This window comes from Hoplias malabaricus, chromosome 16, assembly GCF_029633855.1.
Source record: "Hoplias malabaricus isolate fHopMal1 chromosome 16, fHopMal1.hap1, whole genome shotgun sequence".
In the NCBI taxonomy this organism is placed as follows: Eukaryota; Metazoa; Chordata; class Actinopteri; order Characiformes; family Erythrinidae; genus Hoplias; species Hoplias malabaricus.
Window position 1 is genome coordinate 11,127,557 of NC_089815.1, and position 24,597 is coordinate 11,152,153.

The following is a 24,597-nucleotide window of genomic DNA, read 5'->3' on the forward strand; positions in this document are numbered from 1 at the left end:
TTTTTGGCTTTAAAGGAAACTGGAGCACCCAGAACAAAACCCACACAAAAACCTCCACCTGGAGGAGATTATGTATATTGTACACAGTTATATATTTGCTGAGAGGGCTTGCCCCTTGACAGAAGTACCGAATGTCAGCCATGCCTAGCATGCATTCATGTATATCACGGTATTGTTTGGAAACTGTATGTCGGTGTAATAACTTGCGGTACTGCCCAACCGTAGTCAGGATATGTGTTTCTAGCTCCTCTTGCTTCAATAAAGTATATACAGATGTTTTCATTTTCTGTAAGAACGCACAGAGAAATGCATGTCCAGACTGTCCAGGCTTTTCTCATATTCCGCTCTCTTCATTCGGTTTGACTCCAGAGCTCTCATGTTTGAAAGAGCTATTAACTTTGCTGAAGCATGAATGTGCCTATCCAAAACAGTTTGGACTGAAATGCCAAGAAAAATATTATTTTTATCATTACACGTATTTAAGTTCTCCTTTTTCTGAAGCCATTTTTGCTCTGTTTTGTTATTTCCTCTTGCAAGTTTTTTGTTCTTTAAGCTCTACTTTTTTGAAACTTTGAAACTTGTTTTGTCTAGATCTTTCTCAGCCTGTCTCTCTGTCAATTTCAATCTCTTTTGGCTTCAATTATAATATACTGCCAGATGTTTTCTGGGAAATGAAATATGATGTCAAACTGTGTGGCAGTGGTGTTGGGCATATCTGACAGTGAATGGGAAATTTATGGGTTGAGCTCTACGCTTTGAGTATACAGGAAAGGCAGTTGTGGTTGGCTGAACAGTGTGAGACTTAATGTAGTGGTCCTATCATATACAAAAATAGAGTTACAGTTATCATAAATCAACCAACCTTTTATAAACATATATATTCACACATGTAGATCTGACAACAGTGAGACAACATGCACTTTGTTGTTCATATGATTGCATTGTTAACTACAGCTTTTTATATGTCTGAAAACATCAGAGACATCCTGTGTTGCTCAGTGTTTGAAGTGTGATTTGTCTTTTGCATCAGATACTCTTGAGCTTAGATATGTAACCTTTTGACAGCATCCTCTTCGGTTTTTCTGTAGTATTCTAGGGTTCATCTCAGGCAGCACAAATATATTCTTCATAACTTTCTTTGTGTACATGAACGAGCTAAACTCTACTATATCAGCTTTAAAGCACAGTGTAATAGGATTATTTTCTTTTTACAGCTAGCCTGCATATTCTTATTTATTCTTTGTAATAATTGTAAGAAAATGCCAACTTACAGGAAATTGGAATAAGAAATTTATATGGACAATACCTTAATGTCAAGAGGACACTACACACCTTCCAAAATCTTGGAATCTCTTTACTGCTTAAAATGCAGGAAATTTATAAACTTTGACTACAAAAAAACTGCCTAATTTTTTTTTTTTTACAACAAAGTAAACCAAAGGTGTCTTCGCAGCTCATATAAATTCCACATCGTGCGTCATTGCAGTAATAGAAATAGAATATTTCAAAATGAGTAATACAATCCCATTACCATTTTGAAGTGCTAGAGCAGCTTAACATTCACAGTAGCAACAAATAAAAACCACAGTCCTGCTCAGTCCAGCCGAGTAACTGCTGCCGCTTCAGACTTTTATGAAAATTTTGCAAAGGGCTTTTAATTTAAAATGACAGATACAGGAAGTGGAGACGTGATGATGCCCGACTACAGTGGCCAGCAGAGTCAGATCACAAAAACATTTACAAAGTATGATACAATTTAGAAACACTGGTGTTGGAGGGAATATTCACATTGGTCACGATCGACTCGAGGAGCAGGAGGTTGGAGGTACTGTGAGCTTGCCGCCTAGAGGAAACAGAGGATCGGACTTCAGATCAAACTCATTAATGCCGATACAGATCATTAAAATAATGCTGTGAACTGCCACTATACCAATCTTTGAGATCGGATCAGGACATCCTAGTAGTCTTGGTTTATTTTGTCCATTTTGGTACACTTCTGATTTGGCCTTTAGGCCACAGTAACCAGTGTTTAATGCCTATGATTTGCATTGATTTTCAGCAGTCTCTCTCCTTTGTGCACTTCACTCTTGTTTCCCGCTCTTCCAACAATTTTTCCCTTCCACAACCCCCTTAAAATATTCATCTTGTGCTAATTAGGGTCAGTAGATTGCAAATTTCTTTCAGTTTCTTTATAATATATAAAATGGCAAAGATATTAAAATATGTAGCACCTGTCCCATCCCATTTTTGTGAACTTTTACTAATGTGAGAATATGATTTTAAAAATATATCATGATATAAGTCATATTTTAAATGTCTCAATTTCTACTTTGTTTATCCAAATAAAACAAAAACATAAAGAACACAAAGTCTGTAACTTGACTGAAATTAGCAGCAGTGCTCAGCTCATCTCTAACCAGTCATGAGATCAGTGACCCTGAGGTTTGATATTCTTAATTAAATAGTTAACAAATCCTTTCTCATAGCCATATAACCCACTCCTGTTCTTGAGCCCATACAGACAGTGAGTGGCCATCACCACCAAAGTGGAGAAAGCCCTAAACCCCACTGTTGGGGTGGTGAGCTGCAGTCTTGCTCAATATTCATTGATTTATCTGTTTGACTCCATAGAAAACATGAAGTGGAATTGAATGTCCTAGATCCGCTGCACATGATCCTGAAGTCGTTATTCCCATGTGTGTTGAGGAGCAGTGAATCTGCATTCTGTAGAATGTTAGAAGACCATCCAGTACCTTGAGATTATTTAGAGTGATGTACTTCGATCCAGAACTAGTCATTCAATATCAGTACCTGACATCGCTAATGTTCTCCTGGCTGGATGCAGTCATAGTCTTACTAAAATATTCCAACATCCATTGTAAGGTCTTCTCCAAAGAGTAGAAGTTGTTATCACAGAAAAAGGGGACAAACTCCTTAGTTGAGAAAAGATGTTGGAATAGTATCTACACCCTTGGCCATGTAGTGTGTGTGTAACTCAAGGGAGATCCATGGTTCCTCACAGAAAACAAGCTGTGTAGTCTGCTTTGCGAGAAATGGCTGAAACCAGAGGCCTGATTTAGTATCCTGTTGTCCCACGGTGACAGCAGCTATGGTGTTTTTCCACTGTGTGTGTGTGTGTGTGTTTGTGTTTGTGTGTATATCTGAACCTGCCTTGACGAGACATAACTCACACACTTTACCTTGGAAGAATCTGATTGCTTGCCACAGATTTACAGTTGTCAGTTGGCCCTCTGCACTAAATGGCAAATAAAACACAGGCTTTTATATGAATAGTGTTTTAAAACGGGGCTCTGCCTCTTCCTGCAGTTTTGACTTTTTGTTTGTGGATTTGAGCAGTTACCAAAGCCACAGGCTCCGCCCTGGAACTTCCTCTGGGCCCCGGCAGCTCCTTGGGGGGCTTGGGTGGAGGGCTGGAGTGGGATATTTATCAACAAAATGTTCTGAATATATGGCAGCTGTGAGCATTGATTTAGGGACAAACAATTGATTAACTTAATACTAAAATTGAATTTTGAATAAGTGTTTTTTTTTCTTTTTAGATCCCAAGAGGTGAGGTTTTAAATATTTTCTACATTCTCCAGTAGTCTGAATTTCTGATGTATATTAAATCTATATTTACAATCTAATTTACTGAAAACGCTTTCCAAATCTTTACACGGATGAGTCCAGTATTATTTCTGGTAATCTTCCAATACCTGGTTTTAATAAAGAGACTTCACAAATCTGTATGATCTAAGAGAATATGTGGAAACTTAGTTCTTCACACTCTCAGTTAAAAAAATGTAATGTATTTATATTTTGTATTAAATGGAATTACACAAACACCATTCTTATTGAGCATTATTAATTAATTAATTAATTAATAATAAAAATAATAAATTAATAAAAATATTTTTATGATAAAAATTATAATAATTTAAAATATTATTCATAGCGCCCACCCCCACTCTTCAACATTATACCTTTAGGCTATAACCGATTTGTTAAACTATGATTCAGAAAATCAATGTCCGTTTCCATTTGTTTATAAAACTATGAGGGGAATTTCCAAACTATGTGCAGTGTATATCTCCATCCCTCTGTCTGGGCACATTTTTGGGTTTTGCTCTGACAGAAAAGATTGCTCAACCCTGTAGGTTAATTTTTACAGACTTTTCCGTGCAAAAACTCCCAAACCTTCCACACACATTGTCTTTCTCTAACTGTCAAAATGTAACACACACAAAAACACAAATGTGTTCTTGCATAAATGACCAACCCAGTTCAACCCAGGATCTAATTTTCTGTGCAACTGTAGCCCCTCGTTGCAGCACCCTGCCCAACTGTTTGAGGTTAAATGTGTGGCATGCTCCTGATAAAGATAAATTGTTTGGAAGTTGTATTTTGTAATTGATTTGCGCTGTTAAGAGTGAGGTGTTATTCACATTTACTGTTGGTGTACTTTTGAACACTTAAAATAGCAGAAATGTTTCAGTGTTTTACCTTTTTCTCAGTGCTGGTTAATGATTTGATGTAGGGTTATGTTATGATTGTATGACTTGTTTAATGTGTATGTTTCTCATTGTGTCTTTTGTATTAATTTTGTGTTAACGTCACCAGCGTCTGCTGAAGGAAATTAAAATCAAGTTCTTGTATCGAAAATGTATCGCATCGTGGAGCAACAACAGCAATGTGTATTGTGACATTTGTGTATCGTTGCACCCCTAGTGCATTTTTTTTCCTCATTAAAGAAAAATAGTGCTTGAACTCATCCCATGGGTAATCCCATCTAGAAATGATTAGACAAAGACTTTTTGGAAGTTTTTCTCTTCATTAGGTTTGGTGCCAGTTGTGCAGTAGATTCACAAATATTCAAGGGATCATTTCCACACATTTAGCTCCATGCAGAACTGCTGTAATGGTTCCCTGGCTTACCCTCTTTCTATCCTTTCCCTGCTGTCCTCTTTGTAGTTGATGTACATAACAGTGTGGGAGAACTGTCAGAAATCTGTCTAGATTCACTGGCATAACATCAAAGCTGACTTTTCCCATGGTAAGGATAGGAAAGACAAAGCTCTGTTTATAATAAAGCTGGCCTGAATAGGCCATGAACATTTTACTGGCTTTCAATAACTGATGAAATAAGTATTTGAATATGCGCCTCATTTACAGCAACAAACAAACTCTCTAGATGAAGAGGATGTGAAGATAATTTGCGCTGAGCTGCTCTCAGTTCATTACCAGTGCAAGACCAAAACAAAAAATTTTACATGAACGCTAAATGATCACAACAGTTTCAATCTGACGGTTGTCATTAATGTCACATGGCTATGGGTCCGAACTAGGGCCACATGTGAAAAAGGTTCAGATCTGATGAGAAATCATATTTAATATAAAAACATCAGATCTGTGTAATTTTAAATGAAAACAGTTATATACTCCTAACTCACTCGACACCTAGATTTACTTTTTTTTTTTTTTTTGGCGGTGTGATGTAATGCAGTGCCAAGACTAAAAAGAAAATGTGTTTGTAGTTTGACGGACATATTTCTTCAGGATTTTGTTCTCTAACATAGCACAATCATTTTTTAAAGCTTTTTTACAGTAGGCACCAACACAAAGCAACTAAAAACAATGGGGGTTGTGGTAATTTTATTGTACAAATTTGATAGTTTCCCCATATATGGTCAAAGTGATCTGCCAATACAGTGACATGCTAGCCCTTAAATGTGCAATAATCTCATAAATGCGAGTCTGTGTTTGGAGATAACTCAGATGGGGGGGACTACAAATCTTAAGTCTCAGTGTTTGGGTTGGTAAGTACTCTAGGTATTTTAATGAATTGGTTAATGAACTGAAAAAGTGATTAATCATAAAATGCCCCTCTTTAATATTTAGATGACTTTTTTTTTACACACTCACTGTATGAAAAACAGTCATGTTCATAAATAAACCTATTCTTTGCTATTTTTGGTATAATTTGATAATCTTGCTCTATTTTAAAAACAAAATGTTTCCTTTTTTCCTGCAGAAAATCATGTTGCCTTCCCTAGTGGACCTTTCTGCCTGTTAGCTCTCCTCTGCCTTGAGTAATCATCGGCTCAGTCATGAATCACACGCCCAGCCCCCACATGGCCGAAGCCGCCAAGTCTGGGGCGGGCCTGCTCTGTGGTCTGGGTTTGGGTCCGGGTCCAGATCGAGTACGCTCCCCGGACAGTCTGACCCACACCCCCAGCCCAACTGGCGGAACCCCCAGCTCCAGCCCACCTCTGCTGCTGTCTCCAGGGCTGGGCTGCGAGGGCGCTGGTGACTGGGAGAGTCGAGAGGAACTTCGTCTTCGTGAGCTGGAGGAGGCGCGGGCGAGGGCAGCTCAGATGGAGAAGACCATGCGCTGGTGGTCAGACTGTACAGCCAACTGGAGAGAGAAATGGAGCAAAGTCCGTGCCGAGAGGAACCGGGCACGAGACGAGGTTAGGCAGCTACGGCAGCGTCTAGACGCCCTCACCAAGGAACTGACTGGGGTAAGGCGCGAACGGCAGGAACTGGCTGCCGAGAACGAACAGCTTCGTCTTGAGGCCCAAAGATTCAGGAACGACCAGAACTCCCTGCCCAGCGCCCCCGTCTCTGCACCGCCATCCAACTCCTCTACAGCTTCCTCCCCTTCTAACCAGCCAACTGCATCAGACAGTAAACACCACAGCCAGGAGGACGAGAGGTTGGGAGAGGGTCCTGGGTCACCAGAGCCAGAACCAGTCAGGGATGTAGGAAATGAGAAACCGGAAAGGCAAAAGGTAAGTCTCAGGGGGAAAAAAAATAAAATAAAATCAGCACAGGTAGTGTCGCTGTCATACATCTCCAGGGTCCTGGGGTTATGGGTTTGAACCACGCTCTGGGTGATTGTCTGTGAGGTGTTTGGTGTATCCTCCCCATGTCTGTGTGGGTTTCCTCTGGGTTCGTCCCACGTGTGAGTGTGTCTCCCTGCGAAGGACTGGCGCCCCCTCCAGGGTGTGTTCCTGCCTTGTGCCCAGTGATTCCTGATAGGCTCCGGACCTACCACGATCCTGAACTGGAGAAGGAGCTATAGACAATCAATGAATTAATTAAATAATTCAATTAATTCAATTGTGTAATTTATATTTTAGATTTTCAATTATTCAATAATTCCCTTTTTTTCAGTAAATGTAGTGTATTTTCAGATGTCCGTGGGCGTACGATCTCAGGATGCTGTGTGTACCAGTTTGAGAACCTCTGGTCTAAACCGAAACTCTCTTGTACTTTTGGAAACAGTATTATCCCCAAAAACAGTTTGTGATTTGGTCTACACAGCTCTGAGCTTAGCAGGCCATTGGAGCAAGTCATATTAAAGGTGAAGACATTTTGGACAAAGGGAAGCAGGACGGTAGAGCAATAAATGGGTCAGCAGCAGATCTGATTTTGTGCGCTGTGCTTCACTGGTTTCCTATTACCTGGCTTTCTGCATGTTCTAGTGGGCTGTTTTTTTTTTCTTCTCTTTTGTCCTATTATTGGAACCCCATCTCCCCACCCTCCCTCTCTTTCAGCCCTGGGGGAACAGCCAGGGGTCTGCAGCATGAAAACCCCAGCAACAGCCTCCCTCTCATTCCTAGCCTCAGAATTGCCTTGCCTAAGCATGCCCTGCTTTTTCCTGATGTGCTTTTAATTGCTCTCACTTGAAATCCACTGCTCACAGATGATGTGTTTGTGTGCTTTGTGCAGAAGGCATCTGCTTGGTGATTTTTCTTTCGGCGTGTAGTTCTTTCTTTTGATGGAAAGAACACAACAAAACTGTCAGTATGCACCAAGAGAAGCACCCTCTCCTCTTCTCTGCTGGAGCCAGACAGTAGAGAATTCGAGTTAATGTCAGTGTCAGACTTGACCTTAGGGAGTCCCGTGCAGAAGGGTGTGTGTCTGTGCACAAGCTGGCAGGTGGTACGTGTTTGTGCCCTTTCTTCAACAAAGAATAAACCAGAGCACCTCCAGGGTTGAGCAATGTTTGCACTCTGCCGGTGCTATTGGAACTAAACCTAGAAAAGTCAGTGTAATGACGCATTGTTATTGGTTCATTTATTGTGAAATTTGCACACTGTACAGGACAGCTGGCACCTTTAAGTCATGTGGAAAAAATTAAAATGCAATGTTTTATTCCGCCTGGCAACATGGCTTCATGTCTGTGGAAGCAGGAATCTTTGTTGAATAAACAATCACTGCCGGGGCAGCCCTACCCACAAGCTTGTTTCTGTCCCATTTCCTGCCTCTCCATGCCTAACTCCACACACACAAACGTGCTGAGTGATCCCACATATGGTACAAAGCATTTTTAGTTACATATATACTCCTCTGTTGCCCTCTGGTGGTTCCGAACGTATGTCACACTCATAGCTCCGTTTCTTTTAATTGACTGTGAAGGATCCTGAAATTGCGAGAAGCTGGCAGAGTGTTCTGTGTTTTCTGTCTTTCACCTGAGGCTGTTCCTTTGATGTATAATCTCTGCTGTGGGGGAAAGAAGAGGGAAGAATAATGTAGGTTAGTATTGAAAAAGCAACATCAGATTACAGCACCAAAGAGCCTGTAACTTTCTTTCATTCATACAGGAAATGAATACAAGGCATAATATGATAGATTTTATATGGATCTGCTAGGAGAAACACTGTTATATCAGGGTAACACAGATCTCTTTGTCCTATGACTTGTTTCTTTTCTATGGAAATATGTTTTTAATGATGCACACCGATGAATCATACCATTAAAACGTGATGTTGATTTTTGTTGTAACACAGTCACATTCAAGGATATAGTTGTAGTTGTGCCGTTACAGACCATCTGCTGCTCAGTACATAGTGTTTGCCCATTCCACCCTGTTCTTCAATGTTCAAAAGTACTGATGTGTCTGATACCAGCACAACAAACATTAACCCTTTGGAGTCAGTGCTCCAGTCTTGATGGCCCACCCATTCATATTCATATGATAATAGCATGATAATCTGGCAGCTCTTATTGGAGGATTACGACGTGTGAACATGCTCATTTTAGGCATATAAACAAATTCACATGGCTGTGTTTTCTCATTAAACACAACTGAGCAATGGCTTGATTTTGTGATTAGTAAGCGAAATATACTTGTTTTTCTGTAGCATGTTTGATTAGCATCCATGCTATGCTAGTTCAGTATATTCTAGCGAGGGAATTTGTGAAGCTGGTGGTAAAGGTTTTGTAAATGTGCAGAGGCACAGAGCACAGCTGATTGTGGGTGAGGGGAGACGGCTTGTAGTAAAGTGTGGGTGCTCACTGCTGCTTTAAAGCAGTCGTCCGAAGCTCATATGTATGGCTATGTTGTTCCAAACAGTCTGTGTTTTTGTTAAATAACTAAAATAGCAAATAGCAAAATAGTTGTTCTCACTGATGAGGTGGGGTTGGGGCTAATGGGCCATTATCTTTGACAGTGGGGAGAGGATTTCTCACTTATCTTATGAATAGTCAATGTGTGAGCCACAGGTACTGAGAAAGACGTATCAGATTTACTTCAGATTTATAGCAAAATAGAAGTAAGAATAATTAAAATATCAGAAAGCTATAAAAACAAGTGCATAGCCAACACCCATGTTTATAGAGTTCAGAGCTCTAAAGAAAGCGTCATAAATGTCACAATGTGTTTTTTCACTATATAGCAGGACCTTTTAAAATAGAATTTTGGGAAGTCCATGTTTAGAATTAATTTAAACAAAAACAAGATAAATGACATACATCTCTCACATTATTGTTGCTGGGTTTTTGCTGAGTATTAGCTTTTTGGGAACAAAATTTTAGGTATGTGAAATTTGTTAAAATATCAAGGCATGTCAGATTACCTCAGACATGGCTGAAAGGCCTCAGACTCCAGGGGTTTAACAACCCCGCCATGCCAAATCACTACAGTGCTTAGAATGATCCGTTAATTTAAGTTCCTCCCAAATCATATTGTATTCACTCACCCATCCAAATAATTTAATTCAAGTGTTCCAATAACTTCAATGGCCACAGGTGTATAAGACCAAGCACCTTAGCCTGCAGACTGTACCTACAAACATTTCTGAAAGAATGGGTTACTCTCGGGAGCTCAGTGAATTCCAGTGTGGTCCCGTGATGGGATGACACTTGTGCAACAAGTCCAGTTGTAAAATTTCTTCAGTACAAAATTATACACAGTCAACTGTCAGCGATAATATAACAAAGTGAAAGTGATTGGGAGCAACAGCAACTCAGCCACAAAGTGGTAGGCCATATAAAATGACAGAGCGGGGTCAGCAGATGCTGAGATGCATAGTACACAGAAGTTGCTATCTTTCTGCAGAGTCAATCGCTACAGACCTCCAAACTTTTTGGCATTGAGATTGGCTCAAGAACAGTGCATAGCGAGCTTCATGGAATGGCTTTCCCCGGCTGAGCAGCTGCATCCAAGCATCCAAGTCGTGTAAAGCACGCCGCCACTGGACTCTAGAGCATTTAAAACTTGTTCTTTGGAGTGACAAATCAGGCTTCTCCATCTGACAATCTAACGGATGAGTCTGGGTTTGGCAGTTGCCAGGAAAAGGTACTTGTCTAACTGCATTTTGCCAAGTGTAAAATTTGGTGGAGGGGGGATTAATTTGTTGGGTTGTCTTTTGGGAGTTGGGCTCGGCCCCTTAGTTCCAGTGAAAGGAACACTTAATGCTTCAGTATGCCAAGAGATGTTGGACAAATTCATGCTCCCAGCTCTGTGGGAACAGCTTGGGGACGGTCCCTCTCTGTTCCAACAAGACTTTGCACCAGTGCACAAAGCAAGGTCCCTAAAGATATGCATGAGCGAGTTTGGTGTGGAAGAACTTGGCTGGCCTGTACTGGTCTGTTGAGTCCTGACCTCAACCCCATAGAACACCTTTGGATGAATTAGAGTGGGGACTGTGAGCCAGGCCTTCTCACCTGACATCAGTGTCTGACCTCACTAATGCGCTTCTGGAAGAATGACCAAAAATTCCCATAAACACCAGTCAAAATTTGGGTACATCTCATTAGTCATTGGTAGAATAGGGCTATTTACTGCATAGAACTGTGTACCAGCCCTAACTGCACCACACAAGTTATGGTCTCAAACACATTAAGAAGGTGAGTAGTTCTACAAATTAACTCTTGATGAGGCCACAGCTGTTCATTGAAAACCATTTCAGGTGATGACTTTATGAATCTGATCATCAAAGCAAAAGGTGGCTACTTTGAAGTATCTAAAATATAAAACATATTCTGGTAGGTTTATCACTTTTTTTTTTGTTCGCTGTGTTCACTTCCATGTGTATTCCTTCATAGTTTGAATGTCTTCCAAATTCATTTACAATGTAGAAAATAATTAAAAAACAAAGAATAATCATTCACCATGAGGAATATGCCCAAACTTTTGACTGGCACTGTGCTCCGGTTTCCTCCCACAGTCCAAAAACACAGGTTGGTAGGTGGTAGGTGGTCCGTGTGTGTGTGTGTGTGTGTGTGTGTGTGTGTGTGTGTGTGTGTGTGTGTGTGTGTGTGTGTCTGTGTTGCCCTGTGAAGGACTGGTGCTCCCTCCAGGGTGTATTCCCGCCTTGCGCCCAATGATTCCAGGTAGGCTCTGGACCCACCGCGACCCTGAATTGGATAAGCGGTTACAGATAATGAATGAATGAATGTTCCATTCCAGTTTATAACCGCTTATCCAGTTCAGGGTTGTGGTGTGTCCTGATCCTACCCTGAATAACTGGGGGCAAGGCAGGGACACAGCCTGGTGGGGGGCGCCAGTCTTTCGCAGGGAGACACACACATTTACTCACACACACCTATGGACACTCGTGAGTAGCCAATCCACCTACCAACATGGTAGGGGCACATATATGTGTGTTATGAACAGTTTTCACAATCCATATGCTGGGTGCCGGACCTGTGCTGCATTAACAAGGGCTAAATTTTATTTTGCCTTAACAGAGAGGTTGTTGTGGTCTCTCTGTCATCGTTGTTCAGTAATGACACAGTTGTCGGAGGAGAGAGACGACCAACTAGCAACAGAGCTTTGGTGGCCGAGACTCATTAATATGCAAGGCAGACAAAGACTTATCCTGTCTGGTCTGAAACCACAGGAGAGTAACTGCGGCACAAGGCACAGACATTTTTTGATGTTGTTTACGGAAGGAATGTATCCAACACAGCTGCTGTATTGTGCTGTGTAGCTGCAGACATGTCAGAGTGAAAATGCAAATCACCTGCAACTGGCCTGTAACTGTCAGAACTGGACCTTTTTAAATGATAGAACCGGTGGCCTAGTCAGATGAGTGTCTATTTTTTGGTAGTTGTCTGTAGAAGTTATGGCCCAGCATGTTCTTTTGGGAGAAAAAGCTCAGCTGGTAAAGGGACTGTGATGCTCTGGACACTCTTCTGGGTCTGGGTGTGGACATCAAGCTGACACTTGTAACCAGTATAAAAAGCATTTTACATAGGTGATCTGAATGGCTTGGTTATTGCTGTAAGTCAAGGACATGGAGTAATTTCTCACTCTGAAGTTTTGTCCTTTTTCTGTGAACTTCTCATCCCTTTTTACATTAATTTTGTCCTGCTGTCTCCCAGGAGCTGCAGCTGTTGGAGGCTCTGCTTAGAGCCAAAGCAGAGTCTCCAGACTCATGGGATGCTCGTAGTGCCAGCAGTCTGCGTACAGCTCTTAGTCGGCAGGACCGGAACAGACTGCTGTGGGATGACCTGGCTTCTATGGAAGAGGACTCAACCAAGCTCAATGCTCTCCAACTACGTCTGGATGAATCCCAGAAGGTCCTGCTGAAGGAGCGCGAGTGAGACTGACTTTATTTATTGACTGATTGATTGAGTGATTGCGTTTCATTAGATGGATCACAATACATTTTTGAATTTGATACTGAAAGGATTTTGTGACCAAAACAATCTGTACTTCTGAAAATATGTCTCCAAAATGGTAGCTTTACACAGAAAGGCAAAAACGTTGTTAATGGTCAGTTCAGGTTAATGCAAATATGTTTTATTCAATATTGTTTTGAGCTATTTCTAATGCTCCATATATAGCAAGTTTCACATGTAGAAAACATTAAAAATTCTTTATATAAAATTTTAAAAAATGATAAATATAATAGAGATATGTGTTTTTTTAGAACAGCAACAGAATTATCTTCTAAAAATATTATTGGAGATACAATTGTCTAAACAGCCATTGTTAAAACCTTATGTTTCTGTGAACATATAAACACATCAGTCAAAATAAAAAAATTAAATGGTCCATCAGCTTATAAGCTTCACATTACATTTATGTGCACTTCTAGAGTGACAGACCATAGTGGAAATTGAATGTAGAAGCGTACAAGTAATTTTAATATTATGGCTGTGGATCTGTGATCTGATTTTAAGGCTGGTTTATACTTAACGCAGACATGATGGACTGTCCACATTGCTTCATGTTCATAGTTCTGGCATCACTGTTCCTGGTGATTGCATAGGTCTACGTCTGAGCTGGGACTGGTGCTGTAGTGCTGCTGGAACTTGTTCTTGCCACGACGGTACAAACCAGGAGCAAAGAAAAGCGCTGGTGTAAACACACTCCGATCACACACACTGTCTGTACTGTTAATTATGAAAAAGCCTTTAGGAGACTGGCATTATCTGTCTGTTTATCATTGTTTATTCTGTATCCATCGCAATAATTAGTATTGGCAGGATACCATGGTTTATTCTCCCTTAACAGTGCTGATATTGAAACTATTGCCAATGCCAGTAAACATACCAGTCCTCATTTTTTAAAACTACTTTAACAATATACTTTTAAAATGATATTCATTTAAGATCTTCCAAGTAATCAAACACTACTTTTCCTCAAGAAAGTATACACTGTTACTATTACAGGTCACAGGCTTTTAGTCTGTGCTGGTTATAGGATACAGCTTGATTGTTTGTTTCTTCTTTCTTTCTGTATTTCTGGGCTAATGTTATTTGCTGATTTGACAAGATACCAAGAGCTATATGTGAGCCAATAGCATTCACTCTGCCCTGACCCCTCCCCCAGACTGTCAAAAAACCTCCCATTTTAAAATCCGAGTGCAGAAAGAGCCAGAGGAAAAAGAGCTTGGCACCCGACAGAAACTTTAAAATCGAGAGGGTAAAAAAAAAATACATTAGACAATTGGGGGGGGGGGTATTATGATCAGCGCATGAGCAAATCCTCTCTCTGTGCGTGCGAGTTTTGCACATGCGAAATGGTGTTTTTGCACCCTCTACTTTTGACGTTCATTTCACGCCAAAGGGGAACTATAAAAATATTTGTGTGAAGTCTTTCTTGAGCCTGTTCAGATTTCACCAACTCTTTCGTGGGACAGAGTTTAGGACTGTGAGTTGGCCATTTCGAAAATGTATCCTGTTTGAGATGCTTTTGAACAAGATACACACGTTTCAGAACATTGTGATGACTTATGACCTAACCTCTAAGCTCATCTAAGTTTTTGATTACAGAAATTCAGACATTCTTCAGTCAAAACAGTCCAGGGCTTTGTCATTTTCTTGAGTGTGCACTTGCACTGATCTTTATAGAACACATATTACTAGGAAGATAGTATTTTACTCTGTTATGAAAAGGAGGTAAACAGATTTTTTACTGGAATACCAAACTGCAATGATCCTTTCTTTAAAAGGTCTTCATATGAAGGGTTCAAATTTTTTCAAAACATTTTACATCAGTGGCATCACTAATCCAACAAGAGAACATACGGCTGTTTGCAAAAGTTGTTCATCTAGGAATCCAAACAATTCCAATAGTTTCACACACTTATATTCTCCTGTTTAATTTAATAATGATGTCATTTCTTTCTGTTGTCTGCAGGGATAAGCACACGCTCAGCAAAAGCATTGAGAAACTGGAGGCCGAGCTGAGCCAGTGGAAACTAAAATACGAGGAGCTGAACAAGAGCAAACAAGAGGCTCTAAAACAGGTGGGAGGATTTGATCAAATATAGCCATTCTTAAATTAATGTTGTGAATTCGCGAACAGGTTATGATTATTGAAATGAGGGAAATAGCAGTGCCTCGTCTTGGATTAAGGATTAGCCATAAGGCGACACAGGGGCCTTAAAGAGGCCATGCTTCCCACCCTGAACTTTTTCTCTCATTAATATCATAAAATGACCTAAGATTATTGGCCTTTTGAACACAGCTTTAAGTTTTATTCATTCTTTAATCTTCAGTCTGACATTAATTAGCCTTTAGTCAGCAGACTATGGCTTGGTGTCTTAGAGATCAGCCCCAGTAGTGTCCATAATGTCTCAATGGCCTTCAAAGCTTTTACATCAAAGCCCTCTCCCCCTTCATGTTCCTGCCTGATTAAGGTCTGATGTACAACGTCCCCACACCTGCAGTGATTACAACTTCAATCACACACACACACACACACACACAAACCAATTTATCTGGACACATTTTCCAGCAGGGGGCACTCTGGGACTATTATGGTGCACATTACAATGCACTTGTCTGTGACATGAATGAACTGGCAACAGTGGTATATTATCTATCAAATGGATTTTATGAAAGAATGTGCACATGGTAGGTAAAGATGCAAGCCACATACAAATCACCAAAAAATAGCTGCCCAAAGTTGCCAAATAAACAATTGCCTAAACATTATGAAACAACTCACAGACACACAAGGCATAAGAAAAGAATGATCCTACTTAAAGGAACACTAGGCAAGATTTAGTATTTAATTTAAAGCTGTAATTTTAAGGTAAAAATACTACTTAGTTTTTCTCAAAACCAGTTTAATCTTAGGCTCAGATGCTTCGGCTACAAATAAATGGCTAGACTGACATCTTGCTACTTTGGTTGCTGCTGCACTTTGAATATCAGTGATGATTGGGTGTGCGATGTGACATGCTCCACAGCAACAGAATTTTTTGTGCCATGGTGACCGTAGACAGCAATGGTTCTCAAACTGGTACACGAACAGAAGCAAACACCGTCCCCACAGATGTTAGTGTGTGACGCTAATTCTGCTTTTGTCTGTCTGTTTGTGTGATGACATATAGCTGACACAAGCAGAACAGTGTAATTTCCCCCTTTATGGACTTATCAGCTGACAGCCTTTATTGCTGACTGTGACTTCCGCACATGTGCATGTGAGATCACAGTCAGTCAGGGATTTTGGCCAAGTTTTCAGCTCCAGCCACATGTACAGTGTGATATAACATGGTTATTAAACAGTCTATGGTGCGATTAACACGTCATTCTAACACAGTGGTCTGTGGTTGATTATTTTGCAAATCTGTTAAAGGTAACGTCTGCAAATGTGGGGGAAAAGCAGTTCTAATCTCTGCATCTTTTAAGGTTTATGGTGTGTTTGAGGAAAAATAACGACTTTAAGTCGGTAAGTTTTTATTCACTGTTCGAATTACTACAGAAAGTCATTTGTAACTGAAGTAGTCAAGTTTTGTAGCACTTTCGGGAACGCATTTAGCTATCTCCCGAGTTTGGAGACATTTCAACCTTAAGCGAACCACCGAGGGATGCCTTTGCCAAGAGAGAGAGAATGAGAATAGCATACCAGACCGGACCTGCGCTGTAGTCAAACCTTGATGCAAACCTGTACGGCTGTGTGTCACTTCAACACAGACCGCAACGACTGTGATTGGTCTGTAGTCAGACAGATATTGAACTGAAGAAGTACAGAAAGTAAAGGTTTTTCAACCTGGCTCCGAATTATATCTCGGATCTTCTTTGTTTTACATCTACACCACATGCCCTATGCTCCTCTAACCAATTGCTTTTAGACATCACAGAGACTTTGGAACAGTCTCCTACTTTTCATAAAATTCCTACAATAGAGATCTTTAAGTCCAATTTGAAATCATATTCATTTCTCTCTGGCCTTTGAGTCTTTTAAGATTATTCAGTCATCGGTTCTGTCTTGGTTTATTTTTTCATGCCATTAGTAGCTTTTCCACATTGTTTATTGTTAGATCTTTTTTTATTAGTTTTATCTCTTTTTTTGTATGTGTTTATTATGTGATTTTTTTTTTTGTATTCGGCACTCGTTGTCCTTTAAAATGCGCTATAAAAAATAAACATGACTTGACCTGTGGAGAATAAAAACTCTGAGAGTGTCTGAGAGAGCGAATTTCAGCGCCTGTTGCTGTAGGAACAGAAAAGGTAAATAGCACATAAAATAATACAGTTTTGTGCAGTTTAGAAGGGTATCTGGCCAGTTGAAGTTTAAAGTGAGCTAAACGGGCACTTGTGATTTAGCACAGCACAGGCAGTTTTCCAGCAAACTGAGGCTCAGATCACACACAGTTGGAGGACAAAGCCTCATCTCTCAACTCAAAATCAAGTGAAGGTTTTCAGTTTCCTTCCTTTCTCTTTTAGGCTGAATTCACACTAAAAACTGCAATGGGCTACTGGGCTTGTTTTTTATTTTATTTTGTTTTTCCCCACCCGATTTCAGTGACGACATCAATCAGTGAGCTCCCACATCACCCCCTCCCTGTGGTTCCCTTAAATGCACAGGAATGAGTTAGTTTGACAATCCCTTTGTTAAGTGGTGACCTATGGACCTTGATATACATCATTTATGGGTCCAAATTGCTTCTTAGTGTTGCCAACTTTTGATTTTGCTGATAGATTTAGCGAATTTCAGACCCATCTAGTGCATAATTTTAGTTTAAATTTAGCAATTTGTCATAGAAGAGTATCAGCGGTAGCACAATGTGTCAGAACACCGGGACTGGAGTGAGTGGCACAGTTCTCAGGAGTTTTCTTGTCTTCTGATTTTCTTCTTCTTCTTTCGGCTGCTCCTGTCTGGGTTCGCAATCCTTCCTATTTTTCCAGTCTTTGGAACCAGCACTGCAACGCAATGCCTTCCAGTGGCTGGGTGTACACACACACACCTATGGGCAATCTTCCGAGTCGCCAGTCTACCTACCAGCGTGGGTTTTTGTATCGTGGAAGGAAGACAGTCACCCAAAGCGGGGCTCGAACCCTGGAGCTGTGTGACAGCAACACTGTACCTCCCTCTCATTTTCTGAACTGAGATCACATAATTGATTGAGACATTCTGCTTTATTCAAACAATAAACACATGTCTTATGTATGACACAGTACCAAAAGTCACAAACGGACTTGGAAATGGTGAAGCGTTATGCATGGTGGCGCACACAACAATCTGATGGTGTGACTATACAGACACAGAACAGAAATTTGACACACCAGACACGTCATAATTTTGAATTTCCGTCCTCATTTTGAGATACTGTCCACAATTTTATGTATGGCATTGCTGTTATAGCACCCAGCCCTAGGCTGAACCCTGTGTTGAGTTCAACCAATCCAACCTCTTCTGTTATTGTTGTTTTTGAGAGATGCCAGTAATAAGCTGCTTAGATAAAACAACAACAACCAAACAAAACCAAACACCCTTGAAACGGAGTGGTGCAGAAATGCTTAGGTTCGCAAAAAAAACACAACTCAGTCTGGAGTTGTTACTGAGTGAGATGACTGCTGGTGTAGAGGGTTTATTCACCCCCTTCCATTGCACAGATTCAGGTTATTCAGTGAGAGTAGGCTTATGTATGTAATTGTTCCACTGTGCAAGGCAGAAAATTCTTTCTGGGATTCACTTTTTTCTTAGTTTTGTCACATTTCTGCATCTTTAAAATTATTTTGTCAGTTGCGGTGTTAGTAAGTATATTTTTTACCTTTTTAAATGGAAGTGTTTCAGAGCTAATACACTACATTTGTGGAAAAAAAAAGTTGATATCATGAAACCCAGGTTCACACCACAAAATATTTAGGCATCTAGACAATGTGTTAGTAGGGTTACACTTAAAAATAACAACCTTGTAATGCTCAGGGTGTGGTCATTTATATTCATCATTACACATATTGCTCTGCACTAAATCCAGTTATGCAGGACTAACTACACCCCTACTTTTAATGAAGCATGCAGTTCTATATTGTTTCTTAAATACGGCAACTTGCCGCATGCACAGGGAGCATATTGTTGAGGAGTTCAGTGTGTGTACTCCCTGTGTCTGCAAGCATTTCCTGCAGGTGCTCAGGTTTCCTCCCACAATCCATAAGCACAAGTTGGTAGGTAGATTGGCTGTGTTATGTCGTGGGTGATGCTCTGCAATGGACTCTGGCAACATGTACAGGGTTTGTTCCTGCCTTAAACTCTGAGATTCCTTGTAGGCATTTAATGGATGAATGAATGAATGACTGAAAAAAAGTATTGATGAAAGAATTATACAGTTTGTGATATTGCCCACCTTTAATCGATTCAATGCAACTGCACCATTTGAACATCCAGGCTGTTATCATTTAAAAATAGGCGGTTATAAACAATATGAAACAATGTGTGTGTGTCTTACTTGAGGCTAGAATTATTATAGGACTGGTTTGGACTTTGATCCAATGGCTTATTTTATTTTATTTTAACAATTATTTTATTTAAACAAATGATATATTTAGAAATGTAGACATGTACACAGATGTGTAGACACAGAGCATTTTCCAATTTCTTTTTAATAACATAAACATTTCCCCCATTCCCTCTTTCTTAGACAAATCCACCCATTCTCTCCCTGTCTCTCACACACCCCCTTCCCTATATAAATATAATAGGAGAGGTCGGAGATACCTGTTTCAAGTGTCATTAAGTGTCTATATGTACACGTACATAAATACAAATATTATTCAAACTTTATTATACATGAAATAAAGTAAAAGGTAAACCAACATGGATTCTATGAACATGAATGGGACATGTTTAAACAAACTGTAATGATCCAGTGTTTTATGCAGAAATCATATTGGATTGGTTGGATTATCATATTGCTGACCTTTCTAGTTGGTATTGGTGCGAATAGTTGTGGACATGGTGCTGTAACTTCACATAAATAAAAATACATTTAAAAAATACATATAAAAACGCATTTTATATATATGTGTGTGTATATATATATATATATATATATATATATATATATATATATATATATATATATATATATATATATATATGTATATATGTATATAAGCACACACATACAGGGTGGGCTATTTATATGGATACACCTTAATAAAATGGGAATGGTTGGTGATTGGTGATATTAACTTCCTGTTCATGGCACATTAGTATATGGGAGGGGGAAAACTTTTCAAGATGGGTGGTGGTTCGATTAAAGGTGGGCAATGGCCAACTTCAGAATGGCCTCCATGGTCACCATTTTTAGACCGTGGGAGAAAACCGGTGCACCCGGAGGAATCCCACGCCGACACAGGGAGAACACACCAAACTCCTCACAGACAGTCACCTGGAGTGGGACTTGAACCCACAATTCCTAGGTCCCTGGAGCTGTGTGAAACTACCTGCTGCGCCACCGTGCCCCACACATATATATTACATTTTGAAAAAAAATGCAAATAATGGGCTATGAAAGTTTCTTCATGAGGTTGTTTGAAACAGGTGAAACATCTGGCGGCATGCTGAATAATTTGTGTTTAATCTGTGGATGTGAACTTTTTAAATCATAAGATATTCATTTATTTGTTCTTTGTTTATATATTTAATTTTCTTTGTTTAACAGCTATGTCTTTTAGATTTAGATTCCACGTACTGCCCGACAAGTGTCATTACTCATGTAGTAAACGCTGGAGTTATTGGATTCCTTTTGCCATCTGCAGCAACAGCCAGCTTTAATCAGCAGAAACTTGATGCTTGTTTCTGGGTCGCCTGCGGTGCTGTTTTGACTATTCTTCTTTGGGGCTTTCAGTGCAGGGAACAACGGTCATTAGGGACATGCTAGCAGGTGGTGGGAATACAGAGGAGCAGTGTGTGAAAAGTGGTGTTAATCTAACTGTGACACAGCAGCCGAGATGAGCACGAAGCTGTAAAACTCAAGCTGCCACTGCTCTGCCCAGCTGTGTGAGAGGACAACCTGCTGTGAATGTTAATCGCTGAGACTCGGCCACAGTCTACTGGCCCCTCGTTCCATTTAGTCTTTCTCATTTACATCCCCTCACTCTCTTCAAATCGGTATGAGGATCATAACATGAGTGGACACTTGTTGAAGGCTTTGCGGTAATGACATATGTCTAAAATATGCAACACACTCATTACTCACCACCTTACCCCTCAGAACTAAGCTCAATACTAAGGGTCACCGGCCCTTCTGTTCTGCCAGCTCTTGTTTATGGAATGCCCTCCCTGACCATCTGAGGGCATCAAAGATGAGTAAGAAAAAAAAAGTATTTAAAAAAACACTTCAGAATAATTGTGATGCTTCATGACCTGTAATAGGGAGAATAGAGCCTCTGTCTTTGCTACTCTAGGCCCAGCACTGCAGAAACTGCACTTAGGAACTTTTAGAAGAGGGTAGGACAAAACCAATTAAGACAGTTATTTTGAGCAGAACATATGAATCCTAATAAATATTTTGATATTCATAAGTGCTTTCATATAGGTTTTTTATATTATACCAATGCTTTGTTGCTTTTTTACTTGTATCTTGTGGTGCTTTGAGATTTGTTTCAAATGTAAAGTTCATTACAAATAAAATGTACTATTATTATGTTTACTACTATTATTACTATGATTATTAATAGTATCGCTTTGATCACTGGCAAGCATGGATTCTCTGACATTTACATTACAGAGAAAATTATGCCTTGGTGACACCATCTTTTATTAAAAATTGTTACATTTTTGTAAGAATATTAAATGTTTGTATTAATATTAAAAAGTTTGTTTCTTTACATTAACTACTTTTTTTAAAATTACCTTTATGCCCCCTCCAGGGTGCATTACTGCCTTGCGCCCAATGATTTCGGGTTGGCTCTGGACCCACCTCGACCCTGAACTGGATAAGCGGTTACAGGCAATGAATTACTATATTGACAATTTTTTTTTTAAATAATCAACCGGATGAAGATGGTTTCAATTGCTATGACATTGTATTTGCTGTGCACATAGAAATCACTCATCACTTTCCCTTTAGCACAGTGCTGATTGCTCATGCCAGAACTGGTGATGGTTCGTGGGTTTTTTCATTCATCATTTTCCTGCTGTTTAGAAACTGGTGGATCAGCATATCAACAACTTTCCATTTATTTTCTGGTGTATTCAGGTTATATTCTGCATTTTTCTCCATGTTGTGTTTTTGCACTTTTTTGTAGTTCCTTGGTAATGTGCTGCTGTTTTATTTCGCACCACAGGCCTTAAGAAGGACCTTTCCAATATATGCAAATTAAGAATGGCAATAAAAGCCACTAGGCTTGGCTTGACTCAGAGGTGACTTGGTTCTTGATTGGAAAGTTTTTGGGGCTGGAACCACACCAATTTTGAAGACTAAGAACCAGTTATTTTGCAGTGGCAAAGAGAACAATGTGAAATTTGACAGCGACACTGGCACCATGTCGGTGGTAAAGTGCTATCTGTGACCATTCTTACTGTGAAACATTGTGGAAATTGTTGTTGCTCAGATGCTCAAGCTGTGAGATATATTGAAGGGCCACACAATCTGCCAAATGACGTTTTGCTGAGAGATTGCTTTTGTGAACGTTTAGGTAGAGTTCAGTTTGTTGGAGGAATGTAGAGATCAGTCAAGTGTCAGATATCAGAACAACTATAGACAGACCATTACGGGAAGATCAAAACAAAGAGAGGGGCATTTTGAGAAGAAAGAATTGTGAAAGATTTTAAAGGATCTTTGACTGCATTTTACTTTCTGAAGGGTTGTCACTTCTATTTCTTTCTTTTTCATTCTTTCTTTTTTTATTTCTGTCTTGCTCTTATTTAAATGTATGTCTTTCTTTGTCATTTCCAGCTGAACCTGCTGAAGGAGGTGCATCAGGATGAGCTTGGCCGGATGTCTGAAGATTTGGAGGATGAACTGGGAGCTCGTACGAACATGGATAAGAAACTAGCTGAGCTACGAGCAGAGGTGAAATCTTTTGCACTCACAAAAACTTGTAATTTTTCAGCAAAATCCGAAGTTTGAAAATGAGCAAGTTATATAATTTTAGAAATATGAGGAGAGGTATTCTGGTTTGTACACTAACACTGTATTAACTTTAAATTAAACACTATGCTACATCGTCAAACTTATTTAGAATGAATCATTTTTAATTGCAATTGCTGTTTAAAAAAATCTACAGTTTATTGTATCATTTAATGCCATTACTTATACACTAAATTAAAAATAGTACAAAGACGACTTTTTTAAATGTTAAAACTGATAATTTTTTTAATTGATGGCACTAACATGTTTCAGAATGCTTGCACATGGCAACAAAAATTGGTAAAATTGCATAGTGCTTGAAAATAAATAAAAGTACTTGGTAACAAGTCAATGACATGATTGGGTTCATGAAGAGCATCTCAGAGAAATGGAGTCTTTCATGATTAAAGATATAGAACGATTCACCACTGTGTGAAAAACTATACTGGCAAAAAATACCAAGAATAAAATTTGCGGATTTTATAATTTGCAATCCATATCATTAAAAGATTCAGAGAATCCAAAGAAACATCTATATACAAAGACAAGCCCAAAACCAGCATTGGCTGGCTGTGATCTTCTGGCCCTCAGGTGGCACTGCATTAAAAGAAACATGATTCTGTAGTGCAGATCACAGCAGTTGATACACATAGCATCCATAATTGTATGGGGGTGTATTAGAGCACATGTCATGGGTGACTTTCATGTTTGTGAAAGCACTGTTAATGCTAAATGATATATACAGGATTTGGAGCAACATGCTCTTGCTCGGACAGTGTATCTTTCTTGGACGCTTTGCTAATTTCAGTAAGACAAGGCCAGTCCACATTTTGCATGTATTACCATAGCATTGCTCCTTAGCTCCTTACAAGAGTCCAGCTGCTAAACTAGTATAGATCTCTCACTCATTAAAAACAATTGGTGCATTTGTGCAGAGCCCAGTGTGGCTCTGAATATCCTTTTTTGTGTAACTTGATGTGCAAGTAAACAGCTGTAGATTGTGTCCAATATTACAGTGTGTTATAATCGCAGAAATTAATAATTATTTTCTCTAAAGGTCCGTTCTGTAAACTGCTAAAATTAGTGGCCAAGGGCTGCACTTTGACAGTTATAAATTAATTCGGATGAGGCTCATTTAGTCCATTTTTATGTCTGTAACTAAACACATGAGTTTAAACATTAAACTCTCTTAGTTAGGGTCAAATACTAGCCAAACAAAAATTAAGATTAACTGTGATTAATTACACTGATTGATGTGATTCATTGTTTTTAATCGTCTGACACCCCAAGTAATTTATCATTGACAAAACAAATTGATTTATTGAACAGTGACCTATATTAACTGCTTAATTTGGACTGTTGACAAATATAGCCATGTACCAAGTGAAGTATTTAAACATGATGTGCTAATATAGCCAATATAGGCTGAGAGTTGGCCACCGTGATTGACTAATTATTTTAGCGTCAGAAACAGATACATGGGTCCGATATAGCACTGCTGACCAGCATTTCCCGAGGACACAATGTGATCTGAGGATGCATTCAA

The 24,597-nt window shown here is 39.5% G+C and overlaps 1 protein-coding gene across 3 annotated transcripts in view; it reads left to right on the forward strand.

Annotated features, from left to right (window-relative positions):
- The window catches only part of ccdc102a (coiled-coil domain containing 102A), a 102,379-nt gene that overhangs the window by 41,373 nt on the left and 36,409 nt on the right, over positions 1-24,597 (forward strand). For all 3 annotated transcript variants that reach the window (XR_010795785.1, XR_010795784.1, XM_066648297.1), the window contains exons 2-5: positions 6,032-6,791; positions 12,616-12,833; positions 14,882-14,990; positions 22,878-22,994. Coding sequence is in view for 1 of the 3 variants with exons in the window: in XM_066648297.1 (XP_066504394.1) it covers positions 6,108-6,791; positions 12,616-12,833; positions 14,882-14,990; positions 22,878-22,994 (1,128 nt within the window). In the remaining 2 variants the exon portion in view is untranslated. The remainder of the gene's footprint in view (positions 1-6,031; positions 6,792-12,615; positions 12,834-14,881; positions 14,991-22,877; positions 22,995-24,597) is intronic.